The following is a 27,227-nucleotide window of genomic DNA, read 5'->3' on the forward strand; positions in this document are numbered from 1 at the left end:
GCAGAAGAAAGCTTTTTAAGGGGAAGTTTTGAGAAGAGGGTGTTCCTGATTATCCTCCTTGCATAAAAAGGAGAGTAGCACACAACACAAAGACGCTCAAAAAGAAAATTGAAGTGGTGAAGTTGTCCATGTAAGTAAGGGTTTTGGGACTTGGGACCGTATGTTTAGTGAAATGAAAAGGAAACTGGTCTTAAGATCATTGTTATGTCCAGGGCAGAGTTAGAACTGTATTTATCAGGACAGTATTTAATTGGTGGAGAAAATCAATTTCTGGAAGGAAAGGCCAATATTAATCAACATCTGTTTAAAAGCAGTGTTTGTGCATATTCTTCTCAGTAGTGGTATAAATAATTGTGCTTATTTGATTGGTATGCTCATCAAGAAGCAAGTATTGTTGATGTTAATGTTGGTTTGCACAGTCTTTTGCTGCCAGTCAGAACCAGCTTTTGAAAAGAAAGAACTGAATGCAGAAATAAATTCAGCAACCTGTAAGATAAGCTGGGGGGGTTTGTGGGTGGTTTTTTTTTTTTTTTTTACATCCTAGGGAAGAATAATACCAGTTATAAATCAGTCAGTCAAAATGAATGGTGAGCATAAATTTATTTTAAAGATAGGATTTGGGAATTCTTTTAGTTCTGTGGGACTTTATTCCTTACCTTTTCAATGAACACATCCTCCCTTCCTGTGTATAGTTCAAGTTGGACAGTCCTATTTTCTTGTGACACTAACACTGTGGGATTTACAGAAGTCAGTCTTTGTGCGCAAGTAGAGAGATACATCCTTGTTTCACCTGAAAGAGGGCTTCTGTCTATTTGTATGAGGGGGGTTATTTTGTTCTGTTTCCCTCCTAGAGCTTCACTGTAAAGTACAGGTTCATATATTGTTAGCTCAGGGATGGTTTTTATGTAAGACCCTTCCACTCTACTGTACAAATTTATTAGAGTTTGGCTAGTCTAGTACAGCATTAATTAGCTTGAAGCTGTGCTTTGTGTTTAAATAGCTGGAAAATCACTTCATATTTGCCTCTTGCCAAATGACATTTGTGCTCCAACTATTGAAATATGAAGCATTGCTTTCTTTGTGGTGAGACTGTTCCTTTACTTTATGAATTCATTTAATGAGATTGTTATGAACTTAAATAATTTTTTTAAATAACTTTTTTTTGGGGGGGAGGGGTGTGTGTAATTGATTTTAGTGTTTATGTTGTAAGGTAAAAGTGTAAGGCTTTCATATGGTGGTGGTTTTTTGCCTTTATGCCTTTGAGGAAGTTAGTGTACTCTTACCTTCCCACATGTGAATGCAGAGAAGCAACTAGCTCCTAGGGAAAACAAGACAGCAGCCACTGTCTTTCATCCCACAGCTAAATACATAGAACTGCATGAAAGATAGTCCCAAAGGAAAAAGATTGTAAAGGAGCTGTTTTGCTTCAGTAATATTTAGTTTGTCATAAAGTTCAGAGTTGGCATGGCTGTATGCTGGTGCTGTAGATTATTTTGAGGTGCATGGACACATCTTCCCTTTATTTGAAACTAGTGTCTTCCCTAGTTTTTTTGTTGTGGTCTTTTTTTTTTTTTTTTTTTTGTTGTTGTTTTAAGACTTGGGACATAGAGATTTGTTGGAATTTCATAACAAGGGGTATATACTGTTGTAAAAAGTTTCACATGCTCTACAACTTCTCCTGTCACCTTAGATGAAGGAAAGAATGGAGTGGATTCAGGTTACATTCTTTTTGTCAGCCCCGATGTTCAGGACTCTCTTACTTTTGAAGAATGGTTTCCATATGTGACAGAACTTTATTCCCTAGAGATAACATGTAATCAAAGCACGTAGAAACAATAAAAATGAAGTTGCTATTAAGGCTAAATTGTCTAGCTGTAAACAAAGTCTCAGGAAAGGACTAAATGCCATTTGCTTTTCCAAAAGTATACCATCTTTAAAGCTGAAGGCAGAGGTCAACTGATGGGTCTTACCCCCAAAATTACCACTGAACAGTGTAACAAGAACATTAGTAGATTGGAATAAGCAGGATAACTCTGAAACAGAGTATTATTTACAGTTTTTACTCATGGGGTCCTGCTATGTGGAGCAAAGACCACAGAATCAATCCATAGCCAGAACTGCATCCCTTTCTCATTAATTTTTATTATAATATTACCTCAGAGCCTTGGGTATGAATCAGAAACAATTGTTTTAGGTTTCCACGTAACCTACCACAAAAGATGAACCCTGCAGCAGAGAACTGGCAGTCAATGACAAACCAAAAACCCCAAACCACAAGGCTGAGAGAGTACTAGAAAACAATATTGTCACGTGTCAATATTGGGTGCACTGCCAAAGTGTTGTAGAGACTTGTATGCATGTGTGCACATTTTGTGTAAGCATAATGAGAAAAATTAGGGAATAATCTAAAAAAGAAAAATTAATGTATCTCGGAGATTATCTCGGAGCTGCAATCCTCATTGAAGGAGCAGTTTGAAAGAGCACAGATATACTAGTTGTAAAATCTGGGAGTAACTGGTTAATAACTTGGGAGATCTGGACCTCATTCCAGTAGCAGAGGAGATGGTGGGTCACATGAGGACTGTGAGAAGGCTCTTGCGAGTCTTGGAGACTGGCAGTTTGTTTTATGTAGCAGAGAAACTGCCTGCCAGTGGAGGGTTTGAAAGGCAGTGTCTCCTTGCTGAAGTGGTGGGCTGTGACAGAGTTTTTGACTCTTTTTTTTCTTGTATATGGGTCTTTCTACTTCCACTGTCACCTCATTCTTATTATCTCAGCTTTTCCCTCACCTACCTGCTACTACTGCTGCCTCCTTGACTGCCACCCTTTCCAGTGGTGCTGGTGAGAAGCCCAGCCATGCTAGACTGTAGGAGCTGATTGTTGTGCTTTCTGATGTGCTCTGGAGCTAATGCTCTTTCTTCTAAGTCATGCCTGTCTCAGCAGCTGGGAATTAATGGGCTGGAAAGATTCATGTGCATATGTAATATATCAAAATAATAATAGTAAAGTATCTGTTTAAACGTTTGTAGAGCTGGATCTATGTGGACATTTGTTGATAGGATTGAATTTACAGTGGATATTTACCATGGACTTGATCCAGCGCTATCAAAGTTAGTGAAACTTGGACTGAATCCTGTAGCAGAAATGCCTGCAATCCTTACATTGTTTAATAAACAAACAGTTGAATAATCCTGTTGCATAAAATGGTACAAGGTTGTTCTGGCACTGTTTATTTGATTATTTTATTTCATGAATTTGAGAAGATTCATCCATTAGCCAGTTGATTCACTTTGTGTTTTCCTTAACAACTCTTGGAAGGTCCCATGGTTTCTTATTCTAGGTGCTTTCCAGTTATCTTTTTTTAATCATGTACAATGCCTATCTTGCTTGTAGCAAGACTGAGGAAATTCATGGGGACAGAGGGAGAGGAAGTATGTCTTTATTTTTTCACTTGGCTTCTGATGAGGGGGAAAACCCAGAATTTTTAGTCTGAACTGAGCAGAAAAAATGATGTGTGAAAGAAGTCCTTTAAAAGGTCTGAGGTGGTCTAATCTAAAGTTTCTGGTGCACCTGATTGCTAGGTGAACATGGGTAGGTCAGATTTATTTTCTGTGGATGCTCCATCTCTTTTGCACTGTTGCATTTTTTTCAGACATTGCAGAAAGACAAGGCAGCAGTAATGAAGTTTAAGTAGGTTATTGCTCTATTAACTAACACATTTGGGAACTATCAGGTAGTAACTTATTTGGTTCAGGTCATCTTCCTTTTGCAATCTGCTCTGCGTGGTGAGGAATAGTCAGAATTCTCTGTCCTTTTCCCTGAAAGATTGCTCTTCTGCCTTTTGTATGTACAAAACCAAAGGGTGGATGTGAAGAAGGGCAGGTTTGCCTGTTGCACAGGGTGCTGGGGGTGCTAGTTCCATCCTTGTTCTCTTCATCAGTTTCTTGCCCTGTCTGTTGGGGAAACAGAACTGCAGTGAGACTGCTGTACTAAACATCCTCTTCACCAAAGTGTGCAAGTACTCTGATTCCTCCGCCTCTAGTGGGCTTGTAGATCAACTTTACCTTTCCTAGTACATACTCTGCTACGAGGAATCAACAGTTTTCAATAAATTGGCTGTCCTGCTGATTCCTTAAAGAAGGGTTGGTTGTTCCCTTTCTGCTTGCATGATTCAAACAGGTTCTGTTTTCTTTCTCCAGAGTTTTTACCTAGGACCAGCTGGCTTCTTTATGAAGCCATTTTTAGGCCAGAAGATAAATCTAAGTAATTCCCTTCAAGAGATAATGCCTTAATTGTTCTTGTAGCGAGAATATCAGCAAGCTGAAGGTAACAAGCTAACTGCTAATGTCAATATGCCAAAGAGGGAATCAACACTTGCATCAGGAAAGCTCCAGTACTTGGAGGCAGTGATTCAATGTCTCCTTAGCAGCCACCTTGTACACAGATATTATTTTTTCAATTATATTTTTAATACACAAAGCATGTAATGAAATTCTGTTGTGACCTATAAGAACTATCCTTCAGTGTTACATGGTTCTAGTGGTTCAGCTGCATTGAATTTTGACTGAGGTGTAATTGCAGGTAGTAGGCTGTTGTGTTTTTTTTTTTTTTTTTTTCTCTTAGCGTAAACCATGTTTTGGGGTGTGCTCTTCTATGTGATTAGCTTTCTGACTAGCTTCTCAATGCTAAAATTTATTTCAGTTGTTCCTGAAGTCTTGCGCACTTACACAAATTGTAGGATTACTAGTTTGAAACTGGCAAACAAGCATTGTGTATCTTTTTTTTTTTTTTAACATTTAGTGCTGTGAATTTCATTTGCACTGTTGCTGTGAAGAGGTAGGAGGGCTGTCAGGAAAGGGATACTTTCTAAGATTTTCATAATTACTTTTTTCCTAGATGTCAGATATCCCCAAGCAGCTGCATGTCCCCCTTTTCTTTTTCTAATGGCTATTGATACTGTAATCAAGAGTCAAAATTTCATTAGTGACAGCTGACTGTGAAATGCTTGCTCTCCTCTCTTGGGGATCTGCAGTCAAATAGACACCTTAAAGGCTGTCTTTTCTATGCTTTTGTTTAATCCAGTATCTCCGAAGATTCCTTCTTCAACACATACGTTCTGTTACAAATCTAGTGTTTGGAGATTGTTACTTTCTTCCTCCAGCTGCCAGTTAGGCAAAGCTGATGTTTGTGGGCTGTATTTGTGCTTAGGCTCACAGTAAGAGCTAATGGTGTGCACTGGGATTACCCCAGACATGGTTTTCTCAGTTCTAAAGCACCAGGAAAATACAACTTGTTGCTAGTATTTGCCTGTCTGCAAATCACAGCTTCGCTCCTCTCGTGTACAAGTCTTGGCAGTGAGGCTGTTGTCTGCAAGGCAAGTTGTAGCCAAAGGTTATGAAAAAGAAAATTGTGTTGTCAGCTAATAGTTTTGTTGAGGAAGCAATGGTTAAGGCAGAAGGTGGATTTTATTGACTAGAAAGTCCTGCCCCTTGTGAAACTTCTTTGCAGTCTTCTCTCCTTAAGGTAACAGCGCAAAGGAAGAAGAGGATGAAAATCTGGGTGAAGGCTTTTTGTCCTTTTGTTTGAGACTTCCTCTGTGTACAAACACCACAGACACTAAAGAGTTATGCTAGACATGGAAATTTCTGGCTGCTGTCAGGTTGGGTCCCATGTTCAGGAAACTTAAGTTTGTATTTGAGCAATATAAGGTACTTTTAGGACATAGGGGTTTTGTCCATTCAGTTTTTGTTCTTACAGGCCTGACCCTTAGGACCACCATGAATGAGAACTGCAGTCCGTGGCTAACATGCCTGAATGTTTATAAGCCCCAGCAGTTTGCTTGAAGTATAAACAGCCTTAAATAACAGCATTATGGGAGAGCTGTCTGTATTTCTGTTCTTCTGTATAAAATAGCTCATACTAAGGGTATTTAATTAATCTTAGGTGGTCTTGGATACTCTTACCTCCAAGATAACTTGTAGCTAAATATGAGCCTCTTCAATGAGAAAAAAAATATATTTTGGTGCAAATACTTTACTAATGTAATACAGTGCTATTGGAAACGAAGAAAGGAAAAAAAGTCTGATGTTAAAGCAATCCAATAACTTCAGTGATTGTCTTGATCTTTTTTTAGGATCATTTACATTACAAAACTAATTTTGTGTAGCACTGACGTGCTCTTAGATGTTACAAGGAACTCAGCTGACCTTTAAATATAGCTGATATAAAAAAATCATGTGGAATGCTATCCTTTCAAGAAGGGGAACCAAAAGAGTGGTTAATAAGGTCTTAATAAATTGAATGTAAATCTTGGGGCTACAACGTGTATGGCCAGTTATTTATGCACCTACCCTTTGAGAAGTAAGTTTTAATATGAAAACTTTTTTAAAAAATAATTATTTCATGCAAATAAACTGAACGGTTTCTCTGATAGCTTTGAACCTGAAAATTCTATTTTTATCCACTCCTTACCCCCCCCCCCCCCCCCCCCCCCCCCCGGTTGCCGGTTGTTGTTGTATTTTAAATCTTACAGCAAACACAAGTGAAGATAAGAATAATTTTTAAAAAAAGTTATAAAAGAGACTTTTGTAACGTATTTTATAGAACAGGTATTTATTGTATTGAATGCAGTCCTATTCATAGTAGGATCTTTTTTTCCTCATTTTATTAATGTTTTTTAAAACTTGTTAATTTTATGGAGTGTTGTGGGTGCATTCTGACCTTGCAGTAATTGAGAAGCTAGTACTAAAATACTGGACAGGGACATGGATAAAAGAGAATACATACTGTTTGATCACTCTTGGATCTTTACTGTGGCTAAGCCTTTCTGTTCTGATGTCACCCTGTATACCTTTCTCTATCTCTCTTGTATATATACAGTGGATAGAAGGAAGAGCTTACCTTTGTCTCTTGTAAGGTTGGTGTAAGCATTCCATCTTAGATTCTTAACACTTCAGATGTTGCTGCAAAGTGCAGATTAACTTGAAATTAAACGATGACTAGTAAGCATTGGAATGTCTTACTTCATCTCCCACTCTGTATTTTGTTCTGCTTGAAAAGAATGATTTTTTTAAAAAAAGGGAAACCAAAAATCTTTTTATGGTTCTTGCTTAATCTTGTGCTGTCACTGCATTTATCTTTTCTGCTCAGTGGTCCATCTTCACATGATGCTCTGAATTCTTTGCCTTCTTTTGGAGTCTTTCCACTGCCTTTCTGATAATGATGGTACAACATGTTACTGTCTCACCTTTGGATCATCATACCAACAGGCTTGAACCTCTGTTTCATTCGGGGCCTAGTGTTCCAGCAGATCTCCTCCCCATTTCTAACTGTGGTAACTCTGTATCTGCCAGCATTCCTTGTGTGCTGTATTGTCTGTGGAATTGCATTGGGTGCCCCAAAACCTTAAAATTTGTGTCCAGAAGTAAAATTAAATACTACTTTTTCTTTTAATAATTGAATTGTGAGTCCTCTTTCCTTCGGGTAGGGATCATTAGGAAAATCTTTAGTTCTTATGTGCTTTTCAGTATAGAAGGTACATCACTGAGATTTGCTCTGTTTTTGTTTTAATACCTTGGGCAAAACTGCTGACGTGAAGGCCTCTATACTGTTAGCATACACTGAGCTACTGAACCCAGAAGAATTAAAACATCTCAGATGTTTCTGTGTTATTGTTCAGGATAAGATTTTTGCATTATGTGTAATGGAGTTTAACTGCAGGCTGCCAGAAGGTGTGGCCTTGTTGGATCTAGTATTGTTTTTTTTTTTTTTTTTTTTCCAGCCAGAGAGTGAACCACATAAGCTTGTTGTAAAATTAGTATTGTCTTTGTTATGTTCAGTCAGATCACTGAGCTGGAGTGGTCATCTTGGGTGCTATTAAAGGTTGTATAATGGACAACAAGATGCTCAGGCCCAGTCATCATGGGTTTATGAAAGGCAGGTCCTTCTTGACAAACCTGGTCTCCTTCTACGACAGGACGACCTGCTTATTGGATGGGGGAAAGGCTGTGGATGTTGTTTACCTTGACTTTAGTAAGGTGTTTGACACCATTTCCCAAAGCATTCTCCTGGTGAAACTGGCTGCTTGAGGCTTGGATGGGCACACGCTTCGCTGGGTAAAAAACTGTCTGGATGGCCGGGCCCAGAGAGTTGTGGTGAACGGAGTTACATCCAGCTGGCGGCCAGTCACGAGTGGTGTCCCCCAGGACTCGGTTTTGGGGCCATTCCTGTTTAACATCTTTATTGATGATCTAGACGAGGGGATCGAGTGCACCCTCAGTCAGTTTGCAGATGACACCAAGTTGGGTGGGAGTTTGATGTGCTCGAGGGTAGGGAGGCTCTGCAGAGAGACCTGGACAGGCTGGAGCCATGGGCTGAGGCCAACTGGGGGAGTTTCAATGAGGCCAAATGCCGGGGGCTGCCCTTGGGCCACAACAACCCCCAGCAGCGCTACAGGCTTGGGGAGGAGTGGCTGGAGAGCTGCCAGTCAGAGAGGGACTTGGGGGTGTTGATTGACAGCCGGCTGAACAGGAGCCAGCAGTGTGCCCAGAGGGCCAAGAAGGCCAATGGCATCCTGGCTTGTGTCAGCAATAGAGTGGCCAGCAGGGACAGGGAAGGGATCTTGCCCCTGTACTCGGCACTGGTGAGGCTGCACCTCGATTCCTGTGTTCAGTTTTGGGCCCCTCACTACAAAAAGGACATTGAATGACTCGAGCGTGTCCAGAGAAGGGCAACGAAGCTGGTGCAGGGTCTGGAGCACAGGTCGTAGGAGGAGCGGCTGAGGGAACTGGGGGTGTTTAGTCTGGAGAAGAGGAGGCTGAGGGGAGACCTCATCGCCCTCTACAGCTCCCTGAAAGAAGGTTGCAGAGAGCTGGGGATGTGTCGCTTTAATCAAGTAACAAGTGATAGGACAAGAGGTAATGGCCTCAAATTGTGCCAGGGAAGGTTTAGACTGGATATTAGGAAGCATTTCTTTCCATAAGGGGTTGTTAGGTGTTGGAATGGGCTGCCCAGGGAGGTGGCGGAATCCCCATCCCTGGATGTGTTTAAGAGTCAGGTTAACATAGCGCTGAGGGATATGGTATAGTTGGGAACTGTCAGTGTGAGGTTGATGGTTGGACTGGATGATCTTCAAGGTCTTTTCCAACATAGATGATTTTGTGATCCAACTCATCCAGTGGGACTGGCAGTACAGTCACTCAGTCAAGCTCAAGGGAGAGGTTGAGAGCATCCAAGCAGGTGCCCCTTTCACAGCAGCCTGCAGCTGGACTCAATTAAGGTGTTAATCAACAGGGATGTGCTCATGTTTTCTGTCTATCTTCTAGTGCCCCAGAAATTGTGTGTGTGTGGTATTTGTGAAAATATTTTATTGTAGATAATGCTCTAACAGAAATATAAGATATAATCCGCTTTTTAATGTATGGTAAATTTGATGTGAGGAGAACTCTCTAATTATTATTCTTTGCCTTCCTTTCCCCCATGTATTATATATTGTCAGTAGAATAATACATTGAGATTCCTTGCCTATACATATCCTGGGTTTATACTACTTAAAGCTTTAAACAACCAAATGTTAACAAATCTCCTGTGACACTTTCATCCACCTTTTATAGGAAATTACTTGTAACCTATAGTTTTTGATAATAGTTCATATTATTTCCTCGGAAGTGTTTGGGGGCCTGCTCTTTCATTAGGAGTGGGTCATTTAAGCATAAAGGCTGGGGGACTATTGGGATGATGTGCTGGGACTGGACAGCTGATTAGTTATGAACACTACTTACTGACAGCAGCAATCCCCACTGCAGATGGTGTTTTTTAAAAAGAAAACTGCTGCTTTCAAGGATTTTGTAACAGCATTTTTTGGAATGTTAGCTGATGAGTGATCTTTAAAAGATATTTTATAGTCTGTAGCATCTGAGAAGGGAGGAGATCAATACTGTATACACTGTAGATCAAGAATGATAAGAATAATGTTTAATAACTTGAGAAGGATTTGATTTAATATTTTTCTGGTTTTGTGGTGTTTTTTTTTCTCCCTCTCCAATCTGACTTGCTGGTCTGGAATTTTTGTTTCTGCAGGGGAAAGCTATGTATGTGGTTCCATAGAACCCTTCAAGAAACTGGAGTACACGAAGAATGTAAACCCAAACTGGTCAGTGAATGTTAAGACAACTTCTACTTCTCGTTCAGTGCCGTCTCTTGCCACTGCTAAAGGAGGTACTCCAGATGCAAAAGAGAATAAGGATTTCATTAGACCTAAACTAGTCACTATCATCAGGAGCGGAGTGAAACCACGGAAAGCAGTCCGGATTCTTCTCAACAAGAAGACAGCACATTCATTTGAACAGGTTCTTACTGATATAACTGATGCCATCAAGCTGGATTCAGGGGTGGTTAAACGCTTATACACACTAGATGGAAAACAGGTAAGAATTTTCATGGTGCTCATTCTCAGAATGAAGAAAATAGAGTTTTCCAAAAGGAAAAGAATAGTACATTAGTAAAATACTTTTTTTTCTGGAACGTAGAACCAGGCCTTCCACTACTTACAGTGTACTTAAGATCTGTGAGCAGTTCAGGAACATATCATGAAGCATTACTTGGTCTCAGTGATGGTCTTGTCATTTATTGTAAATAATAACTCTAAATCTGTCAGTCAAAAGTGTGATGTGGTTTTGGCTTTGCAGGCTGGAAACATAGGATGAAGGATGTTATTTTAAAGAACCTCATTCTGTTAACTTGTTTCAGCTTTTTCTTGCAGCAGTTTTATGAATCATTATATTTGCCTTTCCATAAACTGTAAGAACAGTGAGAACACATTCCACCATGATAAATGCAGGCCTGCTGCTGTCCAGAGTGACCAAATGATGAATCTTACTGCAGCTAGAATGGACTATGAAGAAGGTGCAAGCTTACAAAATATGTGAGCTTTTTCCCTTTTGCAGGAAAACAGGTAGGGTTATGTGTGGTGCCCACATTTTTTGAGGAGTCTCTTGCAGGTTACATGTTACTTCTTCTATGAAATAACTTCAAGCAGTGTCTCTTTCTTGCTGACTTATTAAATTACAGTAAGGTGAGGTTTTTGAGAGGCTTCTTACTGAACTTGGGGATGGAGGGACAGGAAAAAATATTATCGAGTAATCCTACTTCTTTTTTGTCTTTCACTTTATTTGTAATTTATCTACGGACATGTATTAATTATAGCAAAACTGGAGAAGCTGTTAACCTGGTGAAGGGCAAGACTAATTTCAGCATGACCTTAGACTAATTTCAGCATGATTTAGAGCAATGGTGACTCTAGAGAAATAGGCAGATACTTGTATTTAGAGATGTAACTTATTAAACCAAAGAAATGATAGAAGTATAAAATGTGGGTAGAAAGATAAGTGAGAAGCTTCTCACTGAGAAGCTAGAAGCTGCTTGAGACCAAGATATTTCTGCTGTTATATAGCTGTGTTTTACAGATTCTAGGCTCAATGGGTCACAGGTATACAACTAACAGTGTAGCTATCAGGAGATGCTGCAAACTATGCTTGATACAGGTAAATACTCAGTCGGCTAGATCTGGTGGTGATGCGAACATGGTCTGCAGTTACTGGTGTTAATATGCAGGCATAGCTCAAGGAACAGCTACAGCAGCACCCTCTCTCTGATCTCAGGGAGGGCTGGTTAATGGACAAGCTGCTTATTCAGAGCACTGGTGCAAGTCAGGGCCAAGTCTGGCTTGACCAGAGGTCCATTCCATCTTCTGTTTTGTATTAGTAACTTCTGACACCAGTTGCAGACAATAAGTAGTTCAGTTCTTCATGACTGCATACGTGCCTGTAATGATCTCATTACTGTGACTTTGTTGGGAACTTTGACCTGGAGCAAAAATGTGCATGTGAAGTTCTTTTTGCCCGCACCAAAGGTAAAGCGTGTGTCTGGGAAACCCTCATCCCCTGTCCTTCTTACCTTGTGTCATGCTCCAGAGAGCACTAAAGCTAGTAAATTTGAGGAAAGAGTTGGATTTTTAAAGCTGCAGAGATCAGTGGTGGTGTCTGCTGTGACCTTGACAGAAGATCTCAAGTGACTATTCCTGTTCCTGCAAACACTCAATAAAAAGGGACGCGTATCTGTTTTGTATTGTATATGTATATAAACTTGTGGTTTAACGATGAAGAAGTGCAGCATGGAAGTATGCCATTGTGGTCTGTTGTATCCTGGATAATGTGTTCACTTTTTTTATGTTCCAAACTCCCCTTTAATGGTTGTGCATAAAATGGAAAAATACCTTTACATCTGTTTTAGAGCTCTAATTGCTAGAAGTAAATAGTACTATCCTACTACTGGGGGGAAAAGGGAGGACCAGGTTTTCTTGGCCCCAAGTCAGTGGTGTACTGGGACATTTGTTATCTATGTTGTAGCCTGAAACCCTTATGTCTAAAGGCTTTCTTAGGAGACTGGTTATCTCCACACTCCTTTGTTTTTTGGCTATACAGTCAAAACTGTATAGCTCACTGCCTGACCCTACTGGTAAGGGCAGGTTTTGGGGGAAGGTGTGTGTGTGTGTCCTTCCAGTGAAATGGAGACTTTGCTCACTGCATGTACAAAGCAGCTTTGTTGGCAGAAAGGGAAATGAACGATCCTGTGCTCAGCAGGAGTAGCCTGTTGCTCACCCCTGTGCAGGGAAGTCATTGATTTCCTGTGCTGCTAGACAATTGCTGCTCCATTTTTCTCTGCCAAAAGCCTGATCTCCCAGATGGCGTTTGGGGCACGATGATGGATTTCTTTATTGCTAAACTCAAGCTGTGAGTGATTACTAGGAGGAAATCCATGGTAAATCCAAAATTTTTCCAGCAGTGTTTATAGTTGGGAATTTCCACTCTGAGTCTTGATGCAGCTTTGAAGGTTCTGGTAAAGCCTATGTTCAGTGGCTAAAGCTAACAAATCTGTGATTAAATCTTTCATCGCTAACTTAAAAAGCAATAAAATCTTGAAGCTCTGAGCCAAAAAAAGTACTTTACTGTAAGGATAAAAGAATAAAGCTCTCCTAGGATTATTCTTTGGGAATGCAGCTTGGAGAAAGGCTACTCTGTACAGTCATCTCTTGTGAATTATTTTATAAGGCCAACAATGGTCAATTTTTGCCATGGATGGGCATGAGTCCCATGTACACGTGGGCAGTGAGGTATGTGTATGTGTATTAGATGCCTCAGGCTAAAAAAAACGGAAGTAGTAGGAGTGAGGGTCTTAACTGGGCATCCAAGTTACATGGTTATCTCATACTGACAATATACATTGAGGAATTGACCTTAAATGCTCTCCCTCCAGCAGCCTGGTTAGTTGTGAAGTTTTGATTTGTGTCTCTAAAAGATGTTAATAAATATTATGTATAGTTAAAAGGAATGTAAATGATGGCCTATAAAATTTGATTACAGTGTAAAGAGCTTGTCTTGATGAGAGAGGTAGTGCTTGAACAATCAGTACCTGAGGAAGGTTATGATTACTAGGAAGAAAGCTCTTCCATGCCATCCAGTTGCTTCCCCCATCACAAAAATTCCTTCTTGGTTTTGGAAAAATCAGTATTTTTTGGTGCTTATGATGCTTTTTGGGTGTTCCTTAGAACTTGAGAGAGCTTGATTAAGTAAGTGTGTTGGAGTAGCCATTTCTTTAATGCTGGAATAGCAGAAGAAAGTGGGGGGGGAAAACCCCAAACAAAACCCCATCAAACTAAAACCACAAAAAACCCCCAAGAAAACAACCCTCAAGAAAGCAGAGCCCAACAAAATTAACCAGTGGCAGTTCAGGGACTGATACTTGATGTTTTGTGGCATTGAGTAGGTATTTACTTTGGATTTCACGCATTCAGTTTTCTTGTAATATGAAGAAACACATTTTGAACAGAGTGACTAGTTTTTATTTTGCATTTCCTTATAACTTGTCCAAACCTGTATTTTGGCTACAAGGTTTCTGAATATTTATAATTTAATTTGTGCTAAAGGGGGGACAATATACAACTGCGATCTGATTATATAGCTTTTCAGTGGCCTGTGTTTAGTGTACTCTTGCAGTTCAATTATTAATGATTCCTCAAAGCAGGATAGGTTTCATACCATGTCTAGCATAGTATATTTTTATGGATATACTTATTTTTTCTACTGGTACAAGGAACTGATGGTGTTTATACTCTAGAGGAAGAGATGGAATCACTGTCCTGTAACATACTCATGTATTTGAAGACGGTAGGACTCTCAGAAGTAACAGTCTTACGAGCTCAGGCCAAAATTAAAACCTTTCTAGGGGGAGGTCTTGAGGTGTTTTCCTTGCCAACTTTGCTGTGTTAAGAAAATAAAAATAGATTGAGTAGGTTTAATGGCTGCCTGTAGGAATACGTATCATGAGGGCATGGTCTTACTGTGAGTATTTATCTTTTTTTTTTTTTTTTTTAGATTAAATGGTTAAGTGCATGAAAAGATAATGTTTATGTTGACCCTTAATATTATCACATACTTGTGCAGAGAAGGAACATCTCATAGCTAAAAATATCTCTTGCTTTACTGTAGCTGCACCACTGCAGTTTGGTTTTTAACCTTCACTTAACAGAAGATGTCATTTTTAGTTTGATGTGCATTTAAAATGTGGCTTTGCAAACATTAAGGATACAAGCTGTCCATGGAGATAGAGCCTGGTTGCTGTGTTGCGAGCTCAGTTCTCTGGTTTCTGTTTACTTGGTGCACTTCTAAAATGACACCAATGACTAAAATGGGAGAAAACTAATGAAGGTCACATGTAACAGCTGAATTGTGAAATGGTGTCATTTTTAAAAGTGTTATGTGTGCATTTGTACAGGGTATTTACAATTTGCATGTTTAGACAAAGACTAAAATTTGGACAAAGTGCTTTGTTACCTTGTAAGTCCTCCATTAGCTTTTGGTAGAACAAACAGCTGGTTTATGATCAGACCTACTTATTTGAACAGGTGGTTTGCTTAGCTTAGCAAGATGCAAGCATGCAAATTATTTTTCAGTTTATGCATTAAGCTGTTGATTTGACTCCAGAGAGATAAGTGGTCAGTGACAGAGATACCAGTCACTATCTGATTTTTTTAAAATATAAATATGTTATTACAAATCAAGTTACCTTTACAAATACAAAATAAAGCTACTGTTACTTAGACATACCTTACAGAAGTGTGTGTGAGAGGTGTAGGATGTCTCTCAATAACCTTGCTTTAAGCCATTAAAATAGCTATTAAAAAAACTGGCTGCAAGGATAGGGAACATCATAGTGCTTAAAAGCTTGAAGCTTCCTCATTGAGTATAATGTTTGTTTTGTGTTGGTTTTTTTTATTGGAACCCCACTTTAAAGGGGGTGTCTTATGATACAAACAAACTCCCTTTTCTGTGAAGGCACCTAATATCTTAAGTTTTAAGAAAGTACTCTCAAGAAAAAGAAGGCAACTGTTTGCTCCTACACCTAAACTGAGAATGTGCTCTCTTTATTGTTTTGTTCTTAACAACTAGAAAACATTTGATAATAATGTCTGTATTCTACAGTAAATTCTTGGCCAAATCTACCCTTTTGTAGGGCGGATTAAACATCTCAAATGTCTTTTAGACCTGGATTGTCCTTGGTACAGAAAAGCCTACATAAAGCAAGGTAGGTATCATTCACGAAAATACATTTTCTATTTAGCATTTGTGTAGCATATGTTATACAACAATCTAGACAAAATGAATATTAAACAAAACAAAATTTACCTGCAAGTGACTCATTTTGTGTGCTCTGTAATATTGATTCACATTGGCATTTGTAATCAGTCCCATTCTTAATATAGAAGGTGCATTTAATTTTAAGGGTGACTGATTGTACATGTTCTTTTTATTTGTTCTTCAGTTGTAGTAACAATCCACTTGAGATGTACACAACTTAAAATTATTCCTCGTTTGAAAAATGTGAACAGTAAAGTGCTATTTTATCTTCTGTATGACCTCTCTTAAGTGTGGTAACTTGAACTTCTGTCTTTTGTTGAAGGCTTTGGAGCTTGCTGCCAGTCCTAGGCACACAGGGGTGGTGTTGTTTGAGCAGAGAACCATGGTGAGTTCTCTGTGAGATGTAGCTGTGCAGATCCTGACTAATTGGGAGCAAACACTAAGTAAAATGGCTTCTGCAACTCATGAAAACATTTTAACAAGGAAGCAACAGCTTAAGAGACTTGTGCTTATGTTTTTGAGGTGGTACTTTAATGCTGTGTTACCACTTGGGGACCTGCAGCCCATTGTGCTTACATGGTACAAGCTGTTTCTTCCTAAAGGGCTTCTAATGTGCACGCTTGATGGTCACACCCCTCAGAAAATTCTCCTGCTGCTTAATTTTAGACATGAAGTTTAGTGCCCTATCTGCAAGATGCTGACAGACCAGCACACTCTATAGCTGTGAAACACTTGCCAAGAACAAAGACTGTCTCCAGCTTTTAGTGCACCTCACTTACCTTCCTTCCTGCTTTTGCAGTACATTTAATCAAAAACTTTTTTCTTCCTCTGGAAGATGTATCATTTCTGGCTTTGGTATTTTGAAACTGATTTTGGGAAAGGACTTAAAAGATGAGGATTTTTTCTCAATGCTGGGGAAAAGGCCCCTTGAAGACAAAATAGACTGAAAAAAAAAATCAGTGCCTATAAATTGGCTGTCTCAGCAGGTGGTGATGAACTCTGGGGATCTTGGAAGATTCTTATGATTCTTATTGAGAGAAGTGGCCTTCTATTACAAATTAGACTGTACTTTAATAAAAATCAGAAAAATCTGTTTCAGAATAATTCAAAGATATCCTAAGGTAGACAGTTTGCTGGCAATTGGTATTATCCTGGTGTTAGAGGAGGTGATAGGTCCTTGAACCCTTGTGACTCTGGGTCCACTGTTTGATGTCATGTTACGACGTTGACTAACAATTTTAATTGTTACTTGAATAAAGTTCTGTAAAGGAGTGAACAGAAGCCCATTCCTAATTGAAAACAGTGTGTTCATTCATTTGTCTAGGGTCTGCTCCTATTAGCTTGAGACTAACTGTGTTGCTCTGTCTCTAAAAGCTCTGTGACAATAGGAGTTTCCAGGGTTGCTGACTGGCATCCCTTAGAAGATGCCATCTTCTCTTCTGTGACCTTTAGATTGCCTTTCATGCTGTGCAAAACAAAAGCTGTTATTAATTGAGTAAGACTGAAAACTTACGCATCTGCTTCAGTATGCTTAAAGTATCATATCATAAGTTGATCCTACTGTCTTATAAGGATATCTAGGTACTCATTAGAGAGTTTATGTATAGTCGGAAGACTTTTTTTAAGGAAGAGTAATTTCCAAATCCTAAAAGAGTGAGTATCATATTGCGTAAGTGTGAGGAAGGGTGTCTTAGTGGTAAGGAGATGGTGTGGTTATTCAGAACTATCAGTTACTATAATAAATGTCCTTTTCCTCTACATCTGAACTTTGTTTCATTGCTTTAAATGCACAACATAACTAAGGAGAGTCTCTTATCCATTTAAGTTCTGATTTTTGTATTGCTGACTAGTGGAGGTAAGAGGAAAGAAAATGGAAACATTCCCCACTGTATAGTCTTGTTGAGGGTGGGTTTGTGTGTGTCGTCTTTCCTTATTTGTTTGGCAAAAGAGGACTTGGAAAAATGCTTTCAGATTTTTCTGATGATGCTGTACAATTGTTTTGTGGAGGCAGGCATGAGGTTATTGGTGATCATTGAAGAGTTTCCACAGCTCAGGAACACACAGTTCTCAGGACCAGATAGGTTCTCTGTCAACAGCTGAAATCTTTTTGTGATGCTTTCAAATAGTGGTCATCCTAAACTTCCTGTGTTCTGCTCCTCCATCCTGTTAAGGTACTGCATTTCATGACTTTCATGGAACGAGCTCAGCTCAATAGTTTGAGAGTTTGACAATGCACACTGTAAAGTTTTTGTATTCACTGGTACAATTTTATTTTTACTCTCTGAAACTGTTACTGTTAGTAATATATTTTTCATTGGCATAAGTAAGTGTGGTGTATTCCTTTTTCTGAAGTGGTATGATGTAATAAGACTAAAAAAGCATAATGAATCTGGTGTTTGAGTTGTTTCCTATTCCTTCCAAAACTAGTTGTTACAAGAGGATTAAGATTTTCCAGCCATTTAGCAGAATTCTAAGCATCATCAAAAGAGAAAACATTTTCCTCTCATAGTTTTTTCTTGCAGCATGTGTTTTTCCTAAGAAATTATACTATTCATAGGAAAAATTCCTAATACTGCATGCAGCTTATTAGAATTTAAATATTTGCTTTTTAATGTAAGCATTTTAGTATAATTCTATCCTTGGATTGTTGGGCCTTGAATTTTTGCACAAACAATTGGAAAATCCTCACAATCTCTCTTTTGAAAAAGTTGAATCGATAAACTAAAGGCTGATAATTTTTGAATCTAACTCAAGTTTGAACAGCTACCTGACACTTAGTGCAAGTATGTCCTTGAATACTTCCTCTTTCCACTTACTTTTCAACACCTTTTTGCCAAGCTGTTGTGAAGAATAAAATTATTCTGTGAATAATGAATATTGAGAGGGCAAACTACATAAGTATTCTGTCACTAGATGTGTTTTTCTGGGAAATCTAATCCTTTCATTTTTCTGCAAGTTTATAGGAACCAAGATCTTTAAAACCACAAAACATAATTCATACTGGCAAAATAGTCCTGAAATTACTGATTGTGGAGGAAATGGTAGTGGCAGCCCAATTTTGTACCTTGTTTTACTAATTAAGCTATTGTGAACCCAGTTTCTTTTCTGAAACTGCAGTCAACTGTGAAACATCTTAACTTATTTTCAATACTTCCCAGCTTCTCAAGCCATGCATTTTGCTGTCCCTTATAGTGAATGGCAAGAAACACAAATGTCTTTGGATATTCTACCTATTTGGTCTGGAATTGCATCTCACGATTCTTTTTCTGTAGAAAGTGAGTCTAGGGCAATGACATACTTCTCAGGTGCTCATCAAGTTAGTCAAGATGAATCCAGGTCTCTGTCTTTAGAAGGATTCTTTCTTAAATGAACCCTGCTGTGTATAGAAGTTGGAGATGCAATTCTGTTTCCTTGCTCTGTGTGTCTGATTTCTGCTGTGAATTTCAGTAGGGCTGGGACTGAGACTTAGAGGATCTTCAGGGACAACAATATTAAATACTATTAAATCAGCCATGTACAATGTATTCTGCCTCTTTCCCCCTCCATTCCTCTTTAAGCTTGAAACTAATTTGTTCAATCCTGTAGGAAGTACTGACCTAATCTCTTCTGAATCTGTCCCCACTAATGTGTGGCAGTTTCTGGGGGAGAACGTCCAGACTCAATCAGATTTAGGAACTAATACAATTGCAAGTAAGCTAAAACGTTTCCATTGTATTAAATTAAGCAGTAGTACTCTGAAAATGGCTTTATTTATAAAAATAAACCAAATTCTTTGAGGCTGTTTTCGTGATGTCAGTGGTTAATGGTATGTGAAAAGGTGTATATCACTTATAGTTGGTTCTTAAATTTTATTAAGTACTTTCTGTTACGTTTTCGCCAAAAAACCTTTTGAAGTAGGTCAGACCATCTACTACAAGGAGATGTTTTTGCCTGAGAAGGCAGCTAAGGAGGGAATCGAGCTTATTCCATAGGACTGAATTCTTGAAATCATAGACAGAGGAGCAAAGAAGTCTCTGGGGACCTGAGGCATGCAGGACAGAATATGGCACTTTACACAGAAATAAAATTTACACATAATTTCACACCCATTTGCATTTATTAGGGGGAAGTGAGTTTAAGTTCAGAAAGCAAGACAGAAGACTGTAGTATGCTCACACTGGAACCAGCAAAGCATTATAGGGCTTGGAATTCAAAGTTGGATGTTACTGAAAATAAAACTCATGTTAAGTAGTTAAGGCTGATTGCCTCTCCCAAATCAGTTGTTCTGGTGGATTTGGTTTTCTATTAAATGTTGGATCTCAGAAACTTCTTTTATTTAAAAATCCTGAGTTTTAATGACTTAAAACTGTAAGAGACATTTACTTATTGAGTAAAATCTCAGTTTGAACTGCTTTTAATTATCTTTTTGGCTTGGTTTAAGCAATGATTTTCTCAAGGCAGCCAGGCAGTAGGGGAAGATTGGGGGCATCTTGTGGAATAGCCAGGGCAGAGTGCCTTTGATTAAAAATGAGGGAAGGCAGAAGTTGCCTGAAATGCACATGCTGACTTTTTAAATAGAAAAATGTTTACTGTTCAAAATACCTTCACCTGCCTTTCCTTGCAGCCAGGTTATGTGTCTGTTTTGCATTAATTTGAATTGCAAATGGAAGCTGCTGCTATATATCATGCATCCAGAAGCTAAACCTTTGACACTTTCTTTATTCTAGTTGTCCCTGAAGTGTCCTGCTGTCTCATGTTCCCTTTCTTGATTGCTTATATGCCTCTGAATCATTTGTCTGTTTCTGAAGGTTTTCTAGGAGACTCCTTCATTTTCTTCGAGTTTTTAACTACTTTTCTTGTGTATTTCAGTATTACCTCCTTTTTTTGATTTCTAGTCACAACTCCTGTTCATTTAAAATCTAGCAAATTCTGACAAATGGTGTTTTCTGTGGAGTTTGTTCTGTGTGTGAAATGGTCTCCTGAGCACATCTAGACTCTATAGTCCAGCTCTTTTTGTTTCTGTTTGTATATCTTGTATGCTATAAGCATATCAAGATTTCTCTAATCTTTGGCTGTTTCTCCATGTATGAAATCTGTATTTGCAACTTACACCCACACAAAATCTGAGTTCAAGCTAATGCAATATATGGAGTGTTTAAGTGGCATACTTACATGCTCCTTGGAGAGGAAATAACTTTGAGAAGGAGGTGAGTGTAACACGCTTGTGTTGTGGGAAATGATTCTGGCACAGTAGACCCTGATAATGAGAAACCCTGTGTTCACATGAGAATAAACTCATGCATGCTATAATTCCCTCTTGGTGCTTAAGAGTAAAAAGGTTAAAAATATAGAAGTTCATGATCATAAAAAAGTCCATATATGACATTGTTCATTCTGATACAGAGTAGTTTATTTTCTGTCCACTTCTTACTATAGCTACATGAGCATGAGTACGTTCTGGTAGCAGAGTTTATAGCTGAGCGTTTGGGTTTAGGGTGAGAGCGCCTGGAATATAAAAAGGCACTGTATTATTTCCTGAGTAGGAAAAGTCTGAGTAGTCCATATTGCTATCTGAAATGCTACTTCACTTCTTTTATTCTTACTACTTAAAAATACCTCCTGTGCTCTAGCATTCAGTTTTCTATATGTTTGTGAAAAAGAAGGTGACTTATAGGCCTTAAAGAAAAAAATTGATATTTGGCTGTTTCAGTTTCTAAACCAGAACACATCTGTTCTGGGGCAGATTGAGGAGCATTGCAAATACTCTGGAGGAATCTGTTTAAATAGTGTGATCTTGATGAATTGGGAACACGGACTGCAATCAGTATAAAATTTAATAAGGCAAATATGAAGCAGTTAATGTAGGAAAGAATAATCAAATGGCCTATCAGAACTAGAGGAACAGAAACCAGATGAGAGTGCAGTAAGCATGACGTGAAGGTTTTTAACAGAAGGAGTGTTGAACATTTCATTGCTATGAGATGGTGGAAAAACCTATGTGTGTAGGAGAATGGGACACAGAAGTAAGTGTTTAGTGGTTGCGTAATAGGATCTTTGTGAAAACAGTTGTTGACATTGCTGTATTTCATCAGGGATAGGCGAACTAAAATTTCTGTACCTTATGTAAAGACAATTGGACTAATACTAGCATTGATTGTTCTCAGCAGGGTGAGCAAAGGTTGAGAGAGACATAGTATCTAAAGGGATAACATAGGAAGAACAGGGCTATTCTAACTGGCTGAGAAGCAGCACCATTGATACTTGAGCTTTTCACTTTTTTAGTTAAATTTAGCAACAAATAAACTTGAGATGAACATTCAGTATCTGTAGTATGGAGATGCCCAGCATCTAGGTAAAGTCTGTCTGAGGCTCCTTTTCTATAACACAAGTTTGAAAGGAAGTAAAACCTTTATAGTCATGTGTAAGTATTCCATTCGTTAATAAAACGTCTGACATTTTCATTAAAGTATTTCTCAAAATGAATACATTTACCTAATAACTTCTGTTTTTGACAAAAAGCTGTTCAGTTTAATGGGTTTTTAATTGGACAATTTCATTAAGACATGAGCAAGAAATAATGCCATGAAACTAAAATTAGTTTAAATATATTTACTGAATTTTAAATGTGAGACCAAAGGAGCAAATGGGTAAAGATGTATAGGAGTCATTAGGAGATGAATAGTATTTGTAGGAATAACACCTTCCTGAATAATGCTTTCAACTGAACTTATATTGCAGCTTTATTTAAATCTTGTTTAAGCAGCAGTATTTAAATGAGGGGTCCTTGTATATAGCCTGCTGTGTTTTATACTTTGGCTGTTTGTGGGGGGAGGGAGGTGATGAGAATGAAAGGATGAGACTTTTCTTTCTCTGGCAAGTCTTCAATGACACTGTAGGAGGAGTAGCTTTTAAATGTGGCATCCCTGTAAAAAACGAACCCTTCTATCTGCAGATGGAGGAGGGCTGTCCTAGAAAAGAAAAATAAGCTCTGGTTTCTCTTGTGCTGAGTCCAAGTGAATGCCAGTCATCTCTCACAGCATACAGTAGGAACTGCTCTCTTAAATGTTACAGAAGGAGGGGGGAGAGGAACAACTAATGTCACAATGTAACTCTGTAGGAAGAGGAAAGCTTTAACAGTGCTTCTTCCATAGGCAAATAATCAGAAGGATCACTGAAATAAGAGGCGGGTGCTCTAAAAAATGACCTGTGTTGTGACTATACTGATTGAATCTCTTTACCACTGCCTCCAGCTCCTCCCTTGGGTAGGGGAGGCCCTCTCTTGCCTTTAGTTTCAAACTGTGGCATCTTGTCCTGCTGCAGCATTGAAACAGGAACGTTATGATGATATGTGGTGATCAAGCTTACCTTTTCTTCCTTTTTTTTAAGCAGCCTCTCATGACTTAACATCAAAAGATAGGCAGCCTTATAGCTCCAAATTTTCTTCCTCTGAAGAGCTTCAGTAGAGTGTGTGGGAAGTTTTTGTATCCCAAATCAATGGCAGTCTGTCTGTACAGTAAGTGTTTCCATTCTTTGGGAACAAAGCCTTGTGAAAAATGTATACCAACTTTCCTTAGCTTTTATTCTGTATTATTTTAGATTACTCCCTGGAAATACATCTTTAAACTTGGTACAAAAAGCTCTAAACAGATAGAAAAGGTGACAAGTCATTTTCAGCTTGTCAAGTAGAGCTGGAACAGTCTTCCAAGGTGCAGTGGGTGTGTGTGCTGCGTTAAAAAAAACAGACACCACTTCTGCCTGCAGCCCTAATCAAGGTTAGACAGCAAATGCTGGCTAACAGTTAAATGGGAGGCTTATGCCAAATAGAACTTGAGATGTTTTGCTTTAGTAAGCACAGTTTGGTAGCAGAGGGGCTACAGGGGTGACTTCTGTGAGAAGCTGCTAGAAGCTTCCCCCCATGTCTGATAGAGCCAGTGCCATCTGGCTACAAGACAGACCCACCACTGGCGAAGGCAAATCCCATCAATGACAGTGGTGGTGCCTCTGGGATAACATATTTAAGAAGGGGAAAAACCCAGTCTGGGCAATAGAAGCTGGAGAGAGACATGAGAATATGTGAGAGCAACAACTCTGCAGACACTAGGGTCAGTGAAGAAGGAGGGGCAGGAGGTGCTGCAGCTGCCAGAGCAGGTTCCCCTGCAGGCCGTGGGGCAGCCCGTGGTGAGGCAGCTGTGCCCCTGCAGCCCACAGAGGGTAACGGGGGAGCAGATCTACACCTGCAGCCCGGGGAGGAGCCCATGCCAGAGCAGGTGGATGTGCCCAAAGAAGGCTGTGACCCTGTGGGAAGCCCACGCTGGAGCAGGCTCCTAGCAGGACCTCTGGACCTGTTTTAAGATTTGATTTTATTTCTCATTATCCTACTCCAACGTGATTGGTAATAAATTAAACTATTTTCTCCAAGTTGATTCTGTCTTGCCTGTGACAGTAATTGCTGAATGATCTCTACCTCTCCTTATCTCGACTCACAAGACTTTTGTTATATTTTCTCTCCACTGTCCAGCTGAGGATAGGGAGTGATAGAGAGGCTTTGGTGGGCACCTGGTGTCCAGCGAGGGTCAACCCACCACATAAGGTGTACATAATTCCTTTTTAAATTAGTAGTTAATCACTTAGAAATAGAGACGTAGAGATAGAGAGGCTGATTATTTAGCAGTGGACATGAAGGTGATCGTGAGACTGGATAATCTGTCCTTCATGAGGGGAGATACAGAAGTTGAGAGGACAATGTAAAGTTGTTATGGATGATGCTAGCAGGCTGGAATGGTGAGGCTAAACACAGCACAGAAGGAACAGCAAGGAGAGAAGAATTTGTAGAAAGCAGTACACAGCTACTGAAGAGACACAAAAAGATCACTCGCTGCCTTTACGCAGGAGCCTGTGTTGCATGTAGGTCAGGAAAAGGAACTTATTTATAATCCTGTGAAACTCTTATGGGAACCCTGGGATTAGAAGGGTTATTGGTAGGCATTGCAGAGGGAATAGTGGCTGTCTTCTGGCAAATCCCAAGTAATGCATTCCAAAGAAGGCAGAGAGGACTCTAGAAGGGTAGATGCTCCTCTGCCATTTCCAAAAACATAACAAGTAATTTAGAGTCTTCTGCCATCTACGTAAGCCATGATGTAGCCAAGTATTTATGTTAGATCTTTAGCAAAGCTGAAAAAAATTTATTTGCAGACGTATCTCGAGTTAATGTGGTGAAGCTGTAGAAGATTTTAGCAAACAAAAGATATAGTAGCCTAAATTTGTTTTCTGTTGTTGGTGAAACCATAATTTGGGGTATTTTTCCCTTTAGGCAGCTCTTTTCTGTACAACTTCAAAACTTTCTGTAGACTTCAAGTTTAACTTCCTTTCTCAGAAAAGATTTAAGCACTGTGAATAATACCATTCTGAGTCAACTGGCTAATGCTAAGAAGTTTCAAGTATTGTGACACATCCTTCAACAGAACAATAAACTAAATTAACCAGAGGGTTTTTTTGGTATGGCTCTCATTCATAAAATTCATACCCTGTGAAAACTCTTCAGATGTCTTATCTCATTCACTTGCTTCTGTATTGTCATGTGGAGGAGAAGCAGCATCATCAGCTACTTACCAACACTAGGAAACAGCTGGGGAAACTATTCTTACTTTTCTCCCTTCCTATGGGGAGGATGGTGAGTAGGAAGGGGCAGGGAGGCAAAGGGGAGATTGGTTAGGGGGTGCTTTTTCCTTCCCCTTGTGAAAGTGAAGTTATTTCCTGAATGAGGATAGAATCAATCTACACTGAAAAGAGTTGATTTTTTTTTTTCCTTTCTTTTATGACCCTGCATAATTCAGGTTTTGTTTCTTCAGAGATGCTTCCATAAATCTCTGCTACGTGGTAATTTGCCTATCTGGGAAGGACAGGTTGGAGCTCTTTTATATGTTTATGTACTCATGCACCCACAGTCCAGTGCTAACGTCACTTCCCTCAAGAGCAAATAAGGAGTTAGATTTTTTCCCTGCCATTTTTAATTTTTATTTTTACCTCTTCCGGTTGGTGTTGTCTGTGAACAAAAACTGTGCTATCCCAGTTATTTTTTCAGGTGGATTTTCACCCCTCATGTTCTCCCTTCCCCTTGCTAGTGTGGCTCAGATTGTCCTCAGCTTTGTGAAACTTGGTTCTGCTGGGAACTAGTACTGAGCAGAGCCTGATGGACTAGTCCTTAACTTTGGCAGCTGGCTTTATAAGGAAGTAGTTTTCATATATGGGATAGCATATACAGCTGTCTTTGGAGAGGAAAATGTTACTAGAAAGTTTGGGGTGGTTCTTCCCTGATCTTGCTCCTTCACATATAAATGCAAACAATCTGGCACTTTCTTCAAAATATTTGTTAAAATCTTTTCAGGCTGTGGAAAAATTGTCACTAACAGAGTCAATATTCTAATGCTGTTGCTGATCTTTAGAACTATTGAAGTGTATTGCTTTCATATGAAAATGCGAAAGTTCTTACTTTCAGAGGTACTGAGTAAATGTTTTGCTTATAAAATCATAGAATCATTTAGGTTGTAAAAGTCTTTTAAGATCATTGAGTCCAACCTAAACCTAACACTGCCAAGTCTATCACTAAACCATGTCCCTAGGTGACACATCTGCATGTCTTTAAAATACCTCCAGGAATGGTGACTCAGCCATTTCCCTGGGAAGTCTGTTTTAGTGCTTGATAACACTTTCAGTGAAGAAATATTTCCTAATATCCAATCTAAACCTCTCCTGGCACAACTTGAGGCTGCTTCCTCTCATCCTATTGCTTGTTATTTGGGAGAAGAGACTGACCCCCACCTCGCTACAATCTGCGTTCAGGTAGTTGTAGAGAGGGGTAAGGTCTCCCTTGAGCCTCCTTTTCTCCAGGCTAAACAACCCCACTTCCCTCAGCTGCTCCTCATAAGACTTGTGCTCTAGACACTTCACTAGCTTCATTGCCGTTTGGACATGCTGTAACACCTCAATGTCTGCCCTGTAGGGAGGGGCCCAAAACTAAACACAATGTTTGAGGTGTGGCCTCACCAGTGCTGAGTACAGGTGGATGAGCACTTCCCTAATGCTGCTGGACACACTGTACCTGATACAAGCCAGGATTCTATTGGCCTTGGCCACCTGGGCACACTGCTGGCTCATATTCAGCTGGCTGTTGACCAAAATGTGTCAGAATGATGAAGGATCCTTAATCTAAGGGATGTTTTTGGATGAAGAATGAAGAAACAAACAGTAAACTGCATAATCTTGATTTATCATATAACACGACAGATACCTTGTTCCAATAAGTTAATAGTTTGATGAGCAATTGGAGTTACAATTTTTTCTGTGGGTAAACTGAATTAATGTAGGCAGTGAAGAATGAATTTGTCACCATTTGGAAAGTGTCTTCAAAGTATAAAGCTGTCAGATATCAAGGTGGAGTTTTATTGATTGACTTCCTGAAATCAAGGGAAGTTTAAGAAGACTTATGACTGGACTATGTCTTCAGCAGAAGAGAATTAGGACTGCTTAGTGGAGAGTGTATCTTCACCTGCCTCTTCAAAG

General features: G+C 39.2%; 1 protein-coding gene across 3 annotated transcripts in view; it reads left to right on the forward strand.

The window, feature by feature from the left end:
• Positions 1 to 27,227, forward strand: part of DCLK1 (doublecortin like kinase 1) — a 255,207-nt gene that overhangs the window by 5,185 nt on the left and 222,795 nt on the right. For all 3 annotated transcript variants that reach the window (XM_074914194.1, XM_074914204.1, XM_074914221.1), the window contains exon 3: positions 10,075 to 10,421. In XM_074914194.1, the coding sequence (XP_074770295.1) occupies positions 10,075 to 10,421 (347 nt within the window). The remainder of the gene's footprint in view (positions 1 to 10,074; positions 10,422 to 27,227) is intronic.

Source organism: Athene noctua, chromosome 1, assembly GCF_965140245.1.
Source record: "Athene noctua chromosome 1, bAthNoc1.hap1.1, whole genome shotgun sequence".
NCBI lineage: Eukaryota > Metazoa > Chordata > Aves > Strigiformes > Strigidae > Athene > Athene noctua.